The 12,205-nt window shown below is 46.8% G+C and overlaps 1 protein-coding gene across 7 annotated transcripts in view; it reads left to right on the top strand.

Annotated features, from left to right (window-relative positions):
• The window catches only part of LOC134968951 (embryonic protein UVS.2-like), a 237,761-nt gene that overhangs the window by 193,168 nt on the left and 32,388 nt on the right, over window positions 1-12,205 (top strand). For all 7 annotated transcript variants that reach the window (XM_063944583.1, XM_063944582.1, XM_063944581.1 and 4 more), the window contains one exon: window positions 10,485-10,603. In XM_063944583.1, coding sequence (XP_063800653.1) covers window positions 10,485-10,603 — 119 coding nt within the window. The remainder of the gene's footprint in view (window positions 1-10,484; window positions 10,604-12,205) is intronic.

The following is a 12,205-nucleotide window of genomic DNA, read 5'->3' as shown; positions in this document are numbered from 1 at the left end:
GTGACTAAGCTAAGCGACACAAGTGGCCGACACAAACACCTGGCCCATCTAGGAGTGGCACTGCAGTGTCAGGCAGGATGGCACTTCAAAAAATTGTCCCCAAACAGCACATGATGCAAAGAAAAAAAGAGGCGCACCAAGGTCGCTGTGTGACTAAGCTAAGCGACACAAGTGGCCGACACAAACACCTGGCTCATCTAGGAGTGGCACTGCAGTGTCAGGCAGGATGGCACTTCAAAAAAATTGTCCCCAAACAGCACATGATGCAAAGAAAAAAAGAGGCGCACCAAGGTCGCTGTGTGACTAAGCTAAGAGACACAAGTGGCCGACACAAACACCTGGCTCATCTAGGAGTGGCACTGCAGTGTCAGGCAGGATGGCACTTCAAAAAAATTGTCCCCAAACAGCACATGATGCAAAGAAAAATTAAAGAAAAAAGAGGTGCAAGATGGAATTGTCCTTGGGCCCTCCCACCCACCCTTATGTTGTATAAACAGGACATGCACACTTTAACGAACCCATCATTTCAGCGACAGGGTCTGCCACACGACTGTGACTGAAATGACTGGTTGGTTTGGGCCCCCATCAAAAAAAGAAGCAATCAATCTCTCCTTGCACAAACTGGCTCTACAGAGGCAAGATGTCCACCTCATCATTATCCTCCGATTCCTCACCCCTTTCACTGTGTACATCCCCCTCCTCACAGATTATTAATTCGTCCCCACTGGAATCCACCATCTCAGGTCCCTGTGTACTTTGTGGAGGCAATTGCTGCTGGTGAATGTCTCCACGGAGGAATTGATTATAATTCATTTTGATGAACATCATCTTCTCCACATTTTCTGGAAGTAACCTCGTACGCCGATTGCTGACAAGGTGAGCGGCTGCACTAAACACTCTTTCGGAGTACACACTGGAGGGAGGGCAACTTAGGTAGAATAAAGCCAGTTTGTGCTAGGGCCTCCAAATTGCCTCTTTTTCCTGCCAGTATACGTACGGACTGTCTGACGTGCCTACTTGGATGCGGTCACTCATATAATCCTCCACCATTCTTTCAATGGTGAGAGAATCATATGAAGTGACAGTAGACGACATGTCAGTAATCGTTGGCAGGTCCTTCAGTCCGGACCAGATGTCAGCACTTGCTCCAGACTGCCCTGCATCACCGCCAGCGGGTGGGCTCAGAATTCTTAGCCTTTTCCTCGCACCCCCAGTTGCGGGAGAATGTGAAGGAGGAGATGTTGACGGGTCACGTTCCGCTTGACTTGACAATTTTCTCACCAGCAGGTCTTTGAACCTCTGCAGACTTGTGTCTGCCGGAAAGAGAGATACAACGTAGGTTTTAAATCTAGGATCGAGCACGGTGGCCAAAATGTAGTGCTCTGATTTCAACAGATTGACCACCCGTGAATCCTGGTTAAGCGAATTAAGGGCTCCATCCACAAGTCCCACATGCCTAGCGGAATCGCTCTGTTTTAGCTCCTCCTTCAATGTTTCCAGCTTCTTCTGCAAAAGCCTGATGAGGGGAATGACCTGACTCAGGCTGGCAGTGTCTGAACTGACTTCACGTGTGGCAAGTTCAAAGGGTTGCAGAACCTTGCACAACGTTGAAATCATTCTCCACTGCGCTTGAGTCAGGTGCATTCCCCCTCCTTTGCCTATATCGTGGGCAGATGTATAGGCTTGAATGGCCTTTTGCTGCTCCTCCATCCTCTGAAGCATATAGAGGGTTGAATTCCACCTCGTTACCACCTCTTGCTTCCGATGATGGCAGGGCAGGTTCAGGAATGTTTGGTGGTGCTCCAGTCTTCTGTACGCGGTGGCTGAATGCCGAAAGTGGCCCGCAATTCTTCGGGCCACCGACAGCATCTCCTGCACGCCCCTGTCGTTTTTTAAATAATTCTGCACCACCAAATTCAATGTATGTGCAAAACATGGGACGTGCTGGAATTTGCCCAGATGTAATGCACGCACAATATTGCTGGCGTTGTCCGATGTCACAAATCCCCAGGAGAGTCCAATTGGGGTAGGCCATTCTGCGATGATCTTCCTCAGTTTCCGTAAGAGGTTGTCAGCTGTGTGCCTATTCTGGAAAGCGGTGATACAAAGCGTAGCCTGCCTAGGAACGAGTTGGCGTTTGCGAGATGCTGCTACTGGTGCCGCCGTTGCTGTTCTTGCTGCGGGAGGCAATACATCTACCCAGTGGGCTGTCACAGTCATATAGTCCTGAGTCTGCCCTGCTCCACTTGTCCACATGTCCGTGGTTAAGTGGACATTGGGTACAACTGCATTTTTTAGGACACTGGTGAGTCTTTTTCTGAGGTCTGTGTACATTTTCGGTATCGCCTGCCTAGAGAAATGGAACCTAGATGGTATTTGGTACCGGGGACACAGTACCTCAATCAAGTCTCTAGTTGGCTCTGAATTAACGGTGGATACCGGAACCACGTTTCTCACCGCCCAGGCTGCCAAGGCCTGAGTTATCTGCTTTGCAGCAGGATGACTGCTGTGATATTTCATCTTCCTCGCAAAGGACTGTTGGACAGTCAATTGCTTACTGGAAGTAGTACAAGTGGTCTTCCGACTTCCCCTCTGGGATGGCGATCGACTCCCAGCAGCTACAACAGCAGCGCCAGCAGCAGTAGGCGTTACACTCAAGGATGCATCAGAGGAATTCCAGGCAGGAGAGGACTCGTCAGACTTGCCAGTGACATGGCCTGCAGGACTATTGGCTTTCCTGGGTAAGGAGGAAATTGACACTGAGGGAGTTGGTGGTGTGGTTTGCAGGAGCTTGGTTACAAGAGGAAGGGATTTAGTGGTCAGTGGACTGCTTCCGCTGTCACCCAAAGTTTTTGAACTTGTCACTGACTTATGATGAATGCGCTGCAGGTGACGTATAAGGGAGGATGTTCCGAGGTGGTTAACGTCCTTACCCCTACTTATTACAGCTTGACAAAGGCAACACATGGCTTGACACCTGTTGTCCGCATTTGTGTTGAAATAATTCCACACCGAAGAGCTGATTTTTTTTGTATTTTGACCAGGCATGTCAATGGCCATATTCGTCCCACGGACAACAGGTGTCTCCCCGGGTGCCGGACTTAAACAAACCACCTCACCATCAGAATCCTCCTTGTCAATTTCCTCCCCAGCGCCAGCAACACCCATATCCTCATCCTGGTGTACTTCAACAGTGACATCTTCAATTTGACTATCAGGAACTGGACTGCGGGTGCTCCTTCCAGCACTTGCAGGGGGCGTGCAAATGGTGGAAGGCGCAAGCTCTTCCCGTCCAGTGTTGGGAAGGTCAGGCATCGCAACCGACACAATTGGACTCTCCTTGGGTATTTGTGATTTAGAAGAACGCACAGTTCTTTGCTGTGCTTTTGCCAGCTTAAGTCTTTTCATTTTTCTAGCGAGAGGATGAGTGCTTCCATCCTCATGTGAAGCTGAACCACTAGCCATGAACATAGGCCAGGGCCTCAGCCGTTCCTTGCCACTCCGTGTCGTAAATGGCATATTGGCAAGTTTACGCTTCTCCTCAGACGCTTTTAATTTTGATTTTTGGGTCATTTTACTGAACTTTTGTTTTTTGGATTTTACATGCTCTCTACTATGACATTGGGCATCGGCCTTGGCAGACGACGTTGATGGCATTTCATCGTCTCGGCCATGACTACTGGCAGCAGCTTCAGCGCGAGGTGGAAGTGGATCTTGATCTTTCCCTATTTTAACCTCCACATTTTTGTTCTCCATTTTTTAATGTGTGGAATTATATGCCAGTATCAATAGCAATGGCCTACTACTATATATACTGCGCACAACTGAAATGCACCACAAGTATGGATGGATAGTATACTTGACGACACAGAGGTAGGTAGAGCAGTGGCCTTCCGTACCGTACTGCTATATATACTGGTGGTCACTGTTTCAGCAAACTGCAAAACTAAAATGCACCACAGGTATAGAATGTAGATGGATAGTATACTTAATGACGACACAGAGGTAGGCACAGCAGTGGCCTTCCGTACCGTACTGCTATATATAGTATACTGGTGGTCACTGTGTCAGCAAACTGCAAAACTAAATTGCACCACAGGTATAGAATGTAGATGGATAGTATACTTAATGACGACACAGAGGTAGGTACAGCAGTGGCCTTCCGTACTGCTATATATAGTATACTGGTGGTCACTGTGTCAGCAAACTGCAAAACTAAAATGCACCACAGGTATAGAATGTAGATGGATAGTATACTTAATGACGACACAGAGGTAGGTACAGCAGTGGCCTTCCGTACTGCTATATATAGTATACTGGTGGTCACTGTGTCAGCAAACTGCAAAACTAAAATGCACCACAGGTATAGAATGTAGATGGATATTATACTTAATGACGACACAGAGGTGGGTACAGCAGTGGCCTTCCGTACTGCTATATATAGTATACTGGTGGTCACTGTGTCAGCAAACTGCAAAACTAAAATGCACCACAAGTATAGAATGTAGATGGATAGTATACTTAATGACGACACAGAGGTAGGTACAGCAGTGGCCTTCCGTACTGCTATATATAGTATACTGGTGGTCACTGTGTCAGCAAACTGCAAAACTAAAATGCACCACAGGTATAGAATGTAGATGGATATTATACTTAATGATGACACAGAGGTGGGTACAGCAGTGGCCTTCCGTACTGCTATATATAGTATACTGGTGGTCACTGTGTCAGCAAACTGCAAAACTAAAATGCACCACAGGTATAGAATGTAGATGTATAGTATACTTAATAACGTCACAGAGGAAGGTACAGCAGTGGCCTTCCGTACCGTACTGCTATATATAGTATACTGGTGGTCACTGTGTCAGCAAACTGCAAAACTAAAATGCACCACAGGTATAGAATGTAGATGGATATTATACTTAATGACGACACAGAGGTGGATACAGCAGTTGCCTTCCGTACTGCTATATATAGTATACTGGTGGTCACTGTGTCAGCAAACTGCAAAACTAAAATGCACCACAGGTATAGAATGTAGATGGATAGTATACTTAATGACGACACAGAGGTAGGTACAGCAGTGGCCTTCCGTACCGTACTGCTATATATAGTATACTGGTGGTCACTGTGTCAGCAAACTGCAAAACTAAAATGCACCACAGGTATAGAATGTAGATGGATAGTATACTTAATGACGACACAGAGGTAGGTACAGCAGTGGCCTTCCGTACCGTACTGCTATATATAGTATACTGGTGGTCACTGTGTCAGCAAACTGCAAAACTAAAATGCACCACAGGTATAGAATGTAGATGGATAGTATACTTAATGACGACACAGAGGTAGGTACAGCAGTGGCCTTCCGTACCGTACTGCTATATATAGTATACTGGTGGTCACTGTGTCAGCAAACTGCAAAACTAAAATGCACCACAGGTATAGAATGTAGATGGATAGTATACTTAATGACGACACAGAGGTAGGTACAGCAGTGGCCTTCCGTACCGTACTGCTATATATAGTATACTGGTGGTCACTGTGTCAGCAAACTGCAAAACTAAAATGCACCACAGGTATAGAATGTAGATGGATAGTATACTTAATGATGACACAGAGGTAGGTACAGCAGTGGCCTTCCGTACTACTATATATAGTATACTGGTGGTCACTGTGTCAGCAAACTGCAAAACTAAAATGCACCACAGGTATAGAATGTAGATGGATAGTATACTTAATGACGACACAGAGGTAGGTACAGCAGTGGCCTTCCGTACCGTACTGCTATATATAGTATACTGGTGGTCACTGTGTCAGCAAACTGCAAAACTAAAATGCACCACAGGTATAGAATGTAGATGGATAGTATACTTAATGACGACACAGAGGTAGGTACAGCAGTGGCCTACTGTACTGTAATGCTATATATTATATACTGGTGGTCACTGGTTAGCAAAACTCTGCACTGTACTCCTCCTATATAATATTATACTGGTGGTCCCCAGTCCCCACAATAAAGCAGCACACTGAGCACAGATATGGAGTGTTTTTCAGGCAGACAACGTATACTGGTGGTCACTGTCAGCAAAACTCTGTACTGTACTCCTGCTATATAATACAGCTGCTCCCCAGTCCCCACAATTAAGCAGTGTGAGCACAGATATATGCACTGCAGCACACTGAGCACAGATATGGAGCGTTTTTTTCAGGCAGAGAACGGATAACTGGTGGTCACTGATCAGCAAAACTCTGCACTGTACTCCTCCTATATTATACAGCTGCTCCCCAGCCCTCCCCACAATTAAAGAAGCAGAGAATTTTTTCACACTGCGCTCACCCCCGGTTTTAGATTTGCATGTATCTACCCTGGTGTAATAAATGGTGAGATGCTTAATTGATTATCAAAGTAATATTTATTTAATAACAATAAATGATAGTCCCGAATACTATGATTTCAATCTATTTGGCTGTGTAAAGCCTGCTTACTGGTTGTGCATAAGCATGCTTGATTCTAGGTTTAATGATGAAGTCCATTAACAGTGAAAATATGAATACAGAAATGAATGTAAAAAATGGAAAAATTAAAAAAATTGATGAAAAAATTATGAAAGAAATGTAAAAAATGAAATGAAAAAATGAATGAATTAAAAAAACGAAGAAAAAATGAAAATGGAGAAAAGTGTCTATTTGGTATAATTCAAACCGCGGCGTCCCGCTGGTGTGAACTGAGTGCACTTGTTTAAAATGACATTCTGCTATTGACAATTATACAGCAGTGGAAGGTGCGTGAGAATGAAAGGGGACTCTGGACTGGTCTGCCTCCCCCTGCTTCTGCCGCCGTCACTGTGACTGTGTTCTGTCACAGGTCGGAGGCTTGTCAGCCTGGGTTCGGTGCCTGTCTTGGAGGGGGAGATGCACGCACTGCGAACACTCTCAGAGTGGTTCGTTGCCGCACTTCCCCCACCTACAGAGACTCACCTCAGATCTCCTTCTCCCTTGCTGGATGTGTCAGCGGCAGGCTGTCTCCTCGATGCTTGGCCGTCGTCCGTGATCTGCAGACACTTCCTGGTCTTCAGTCACGTGACCGGGTTCCGTCTCTTGTTCCGCTTCTTCTGTTCGGTCATGCAGCTGTTGTGGATGGTGTAGGGAAATGCTCCAACGCGTTTCGGCCCTTGGGGGCCTTCCTCTGGGAGAAAAGAGTGTATTACAATTAAGCAATAGTGCACAGCACAATCAAGTTCAACAATAACGGAGAGGACGCCAGCCACGTCCTCTCCCTAACATTTCCAATGCACGAGTGAAAATGGCGGCGACGCGCGGCTGCTTATATAGAATCCGAATCTCGCGAGAATCCGACAGCGGGATGATGACGTTCGGGCGCGCTCGGGTTACCTGAGCCATACGGGAGAATCCGAGTATGGCTCGGACCCGTGTAAAAAGGGTGAAGTTCGGGGGGGTTCGGTTTCCGAGAAACCGAACCCGCTCATCACTAATATTCCTACACTAATATTGAGACAAATTCTTGTTAGTAAATGAGGCTTTTATATGTTATCCTCTCACTGGAACATAATCCATCCTATGGGCTGTAACACACTACCCGGTTTTTCCCGGATGGTAAAAAGCCGGACAAACTTTGTCTGGCTTTTTGCCATCCGGCAGAGTCTTTCACACACAACGGCTTTGAGCCGTGTGTAATGCAGTGCGCATGCGCAGCAGCAGACACGGCTTGGAAAAAAAACGTTGTGTGTGAAAGCTCCCCTTCACACACACGGTTCTCTGCCTTCAAAGACGGCACGGCCCCGCGTCGGCAGCCGGACCTTCCAGTGAATATTTCCGGCTGCAACCCGGCAGCTGGGCCGGGGCCGTACAGTGTGAAAGGACCCTACCCCTTACACTGTTAATTACAATACCGGCACGGGAAAAAGCCATCCGGCTTTTTCCCGCCCAGCAAAAGCCGGCGAGTGTGTTACAGCCCTATCACACTAATACATGAACCCAAATCCACCTGATCGTATTAACGTTTCGGGCAATTCAATTGTTTCCAATTTTTTCACTGAAAAATTTACCAGTTTTCATGCAAAAACACACAGGGTCCAGGATAAGTTCCCAGATCCATGTGTTTTCGTAATGGCGGGCACAAAAAAAAACTGCACTTATCGCTGATTTTGTTTCAAACAAAATCCCTAATAATTCCGGCTATTGGCTTCAATTGAATTACCCCCTGGGTATCAATTAACCGCAGTAATTTCTACCTGTGAATTAATAGATTAAATCTGTCATCGACTCTGTAAATTAATTAAATTTAGGGTTTTAAGGCCACTCATCCAGTGTTTATAAACATCTAGGTTACCTGATAGGAGTACCGGCCATGCATATAACACCACCCTTAAGGGCATATTTGTTATAAAATGCGTCCAGCCCTCAAAAATTAAGAATCCTTATCGCCGCATATCACAGCAACAATGAATCTTTTTTGGGGTGATTGTACCAATCTCAGGCTGGGTACACACTGGATCAGTATTGGTCCGATATTATTTTGTCTCTGGACAAATCAGAACAAAGGATCGTTCAGTGTGTACGACCAATCTGCGCGTTCTTAGCGATATCTTCTGGTCGTCCATACTCCATGGACCACCGGACGATAACGCATGCGGTGCCAGGCAGTGTAATGATGGATGGAATGAGGGATCATTCCGTCCTTCATTACATCGTTCTAATGTGTACCGCGGATAAGATATGTCGGACGCCATATTGTCCGGGTACACATCTTAAGTCTCTGGGACGAGCTCCTAATGCGATCACTAATAATGGAATACTGCCCATGCTCGGCTATCCCTATGAGCATGTGCAATGCAAAAGTTTCACGGTTGTCATAATGAACGGCTCCAGCCCACTGGAATGGGACTGCAAGATCCCTCTCTGGCTGCTCCGTTGAAGTTAATGGGCTAATGCCATCTTTGCAGATTCGGACGGAAAGCAGGATGTCACGATCCGGGTATCTGGACGCCATTTCTTACCCATCAGATGCCTCCTAAGGCTGGCTCAGCGCTCCAGGACCGGATCCCATCTGTTATCCTGATGTGTACATTCCTGTATCCTCTCCTGTCTCTCTGAGACGCTGTCACAGTAACGCCATATTACATCTGGCGTGGCGTCTCCCGCGGCCTCCGCCGCCGTCCCTGAGCTTCTGCATGCAGAGTGTCAGAGTGGCGATTACGTCAGCCGCGGCCTCCGCTGTGTCCGCGTGGTTAGATGTGCACTTGTCAGCCTGGCGTCTCCTGTCTCCAGTGGCCGGCGCCGCCATTACTGTTTTCATTACCACATGGATTACAAACCAAACTTCCCTCCAAGTGTCTGCATGGGCGCAGCCATCTTGGATTCTGTCAGCTGATCATTTCCTCCAATCTGTTGTCAGTATTGTTAATCTGCATAATTGCCTAGCCAATCCCTTCCTTGCTGCAGGTATAAATACACTGTGCCTGAGCAAGGAAGGCGTCAGTGCTTTGGTTGTCAAACCTAGTTCCTGTTTGTCTCTCTCCTGTGATTGTCTTCCAGGTTCCAGCTCCTGTCTCAAGACTTCCACCATAGAGACCCGCACCAGCATTCCACCTGCGGTGTAGCCTGACTCTCCAATCCATTGTGGATTCATCTGTTTCCAGCTACACCATTACCTGCTTCCAGCTCAGCTTTCAGCAGAGTACAGCTTCCCTTAAAGGGCCGGTGTCCTTTCTACACTTTACCACTCTCCACCGGTATTATTATTTCTCCGCTCTCAAGTTCTACATTTCAGTTCATATTTCATCGCTCCCAAGTTCATTTATTATTTAACTGGTTCCAGCCAGTATCCACTCCGTGCTAACAACAGTCTGGTTCCAGCCAGTATCCACAGCAGCTGTTTTACCTTCAGCAACCCAGCTTTTCCTGGAACACCAGCTGGCACAATCCTGGGTTATCTCCATTGCTACAGTCGGGCCTGGTAAGGACTTTCCATCTAGAAGATCATTAGAACTATCTCACACTACCAGTGCCCTGTGGCTCCTGCCATCCTGTAGTACCCAGGAACTGTATTTATTATTTGCTGACTTTTACGTTTTCTTTTACTGCTGCTGTGTTGCGGAGTTGTCATAATAAACATCATTGACTTTTATCCAAGTTGTCGTGGTCACGCCTTCGGGCAGTTATTATTCATGTTACTTACATGTCCAGGGGTCTGATACAACCTCCCAGGTTCCGGTACATCTCAGCCCCTACAACTGAGGCTGCCTCCCGTCAGCTCAGGCCCTCAGTTGTGACACAGGAGATCTCTCCGGCACCTCCAGATTCCTATCTTGTTACATTTCAGGGATATTAATTCTGTCCTTAAATGCGCGGAAACAGCATTTTCCATACATTCTAAGGATAGAGCTGCGTGACAAGTAGGCCCCTCAGTCATACTGTATAATGCCTTTTATTACTGTTAGTTATATGTCTTTCCTCTTTTCCAGTAAATTGCGGGAGAACTTTAACCAGCACAACTGGAAACTTCTCATCTCCAGGATTTCCTGCTAAATACCCCAACTCCATTAACTGTGTCTGGGTCCTATCAGCACCTGCTGGGAACAAGGTAAGTACCATGGACTGGCACATTCTAGGAATACAACAGGCTTCTTGGTAGAGCTTTAAATAGGGAATACAAATAAATAAATGGGCCATTTTGCTGGGAGATGCTCTTCTTCCTCTCCAACGGGGGGAGGGGGCTCTGAAGAAATTGAGCCTCTCTAGGCAGTGTCTTGAGGCGGTAGTCAGTATGCACATAGGAGATCATGTGGTATAGAAGCTGTCTGTTTGCGTAGGTATAATAGGGTAACAGTCAGATAATACATAGTAATAGAGGTTTTAGGGCACTTCCCTGATCACACACACTGGAGATACACCTGTTGGAAATTCTGTGTGTGCACGTGTTGATAGTACAGAGTTGTGTAGGCGCACACCAGCGGATACTCAAACAGCCCAGTTACTTAACCAATGGTGTTGGTTTATTGAAAGATACTAGGTGCAGCTGTACTCACTGTTACACACCGGCTCTTATCAGAGCTGGATTAAGGCTTCGTGGGGCCCGGGGTACTTAAGACAGTGGGGCCCTAAAATCTAAAATTAAAATCATAACGTCTTCATTTACTACAAAAAAAATTACAATTCGGTGGTAAATTTTAAGACTCTTTCAGACAGGGAGCACACACATGTATATATAATATATACATTTATATATAGTATATAGATAGAAACAGTGGTCGAAGTGGAAATTTTGAAGTGGGGGTAAGGGAAAAGGGGGCGTGACCACTCAAAATGGGGCATGGTCACTCAAAAGGGGGCATATGCATAAGTGTAGTGTACCACACCATGCACACATTATGCACCGCAATAGTAGGACCCCTTATACTATCTAGTACTGGTGCCCCTTACACACGGAATGAGCCAAAATTCACATTATGGCACACTGAATGAGCCATAATTCCCACAGAATGAGACAAAATTCATATTACGCCACCCGGAATGAGCCAAAATTCCCAATACGCCACACGGAATGAGCCAAAATTCACAATATGCCACACGAAATGAGCCAAAATTCACAATATGCCACACGGAATGAGCCAAAATTCACAATATGCCACACGGAATGAGCCAAAATTCACAATATGTCACACGGAATGAGCCAAAATTCACAATATGCCACACAGTATGATCCACAATTCAGGGACAGGGAGAGTGACAAAGGGCCATAGGGAAGCAGGCGAACATTACCTAATGAGATGAGCAGCGGAGATGCAGAAGGGGCTGTGGTCGGCGACTGTTCCATGAGCAGCAGTGGTGGCGGCGGTGAGAAGGAGGCCTTTGGCGCGGCGGCAGTGAGGTCCCTCTGACCGCTTCCATTTGGTCAGTGGCGGTGAGCGGTCAGTAGCGGGCGGTGGTCAGCGGTGAGCAGTGGGTGGCTGTGTGCGGCAGAGAGCCTCACAGGTCCGGTGCTCTAAGTAGCCACCTAGTCGGCGTAGGCGCCGGGCAGGGACGGGAGCAGCATCTTAGTGCAGCAGGATGGCCACTTCCCTCGCCTCCTGCTGCACACTCTTTAATTCAATAACCACTGTGTGTATATATATTTCTCTATCGTCCTAGTGGATGCTGGGGTTCCTGAAAGGACCATGGGGAATAGCGGCTCCGCAGGAGACAG

This window comes from Pseudophryne corroboree, chromosome 11 (genome assembly GCF_028390025.1).
Source record: "Pseudophryne corroboree isolate aPseCor3 chromosome 11, aPseCor3.hap2, whole genome shotgun sequence".
Taxonomy (NCBI): domain Eukaryota; kingdom Metazoa; phylum Chordata; class Amphibia; order Anura; family Myobatrachidae; genus Pseudophryne; species Pseudophryne corroboree.
The sequence above is the reverse complement of the archived record's forward strand: the minus strand, read 5'-3'. Positions and strand labels throughout refer to the sequence as shown.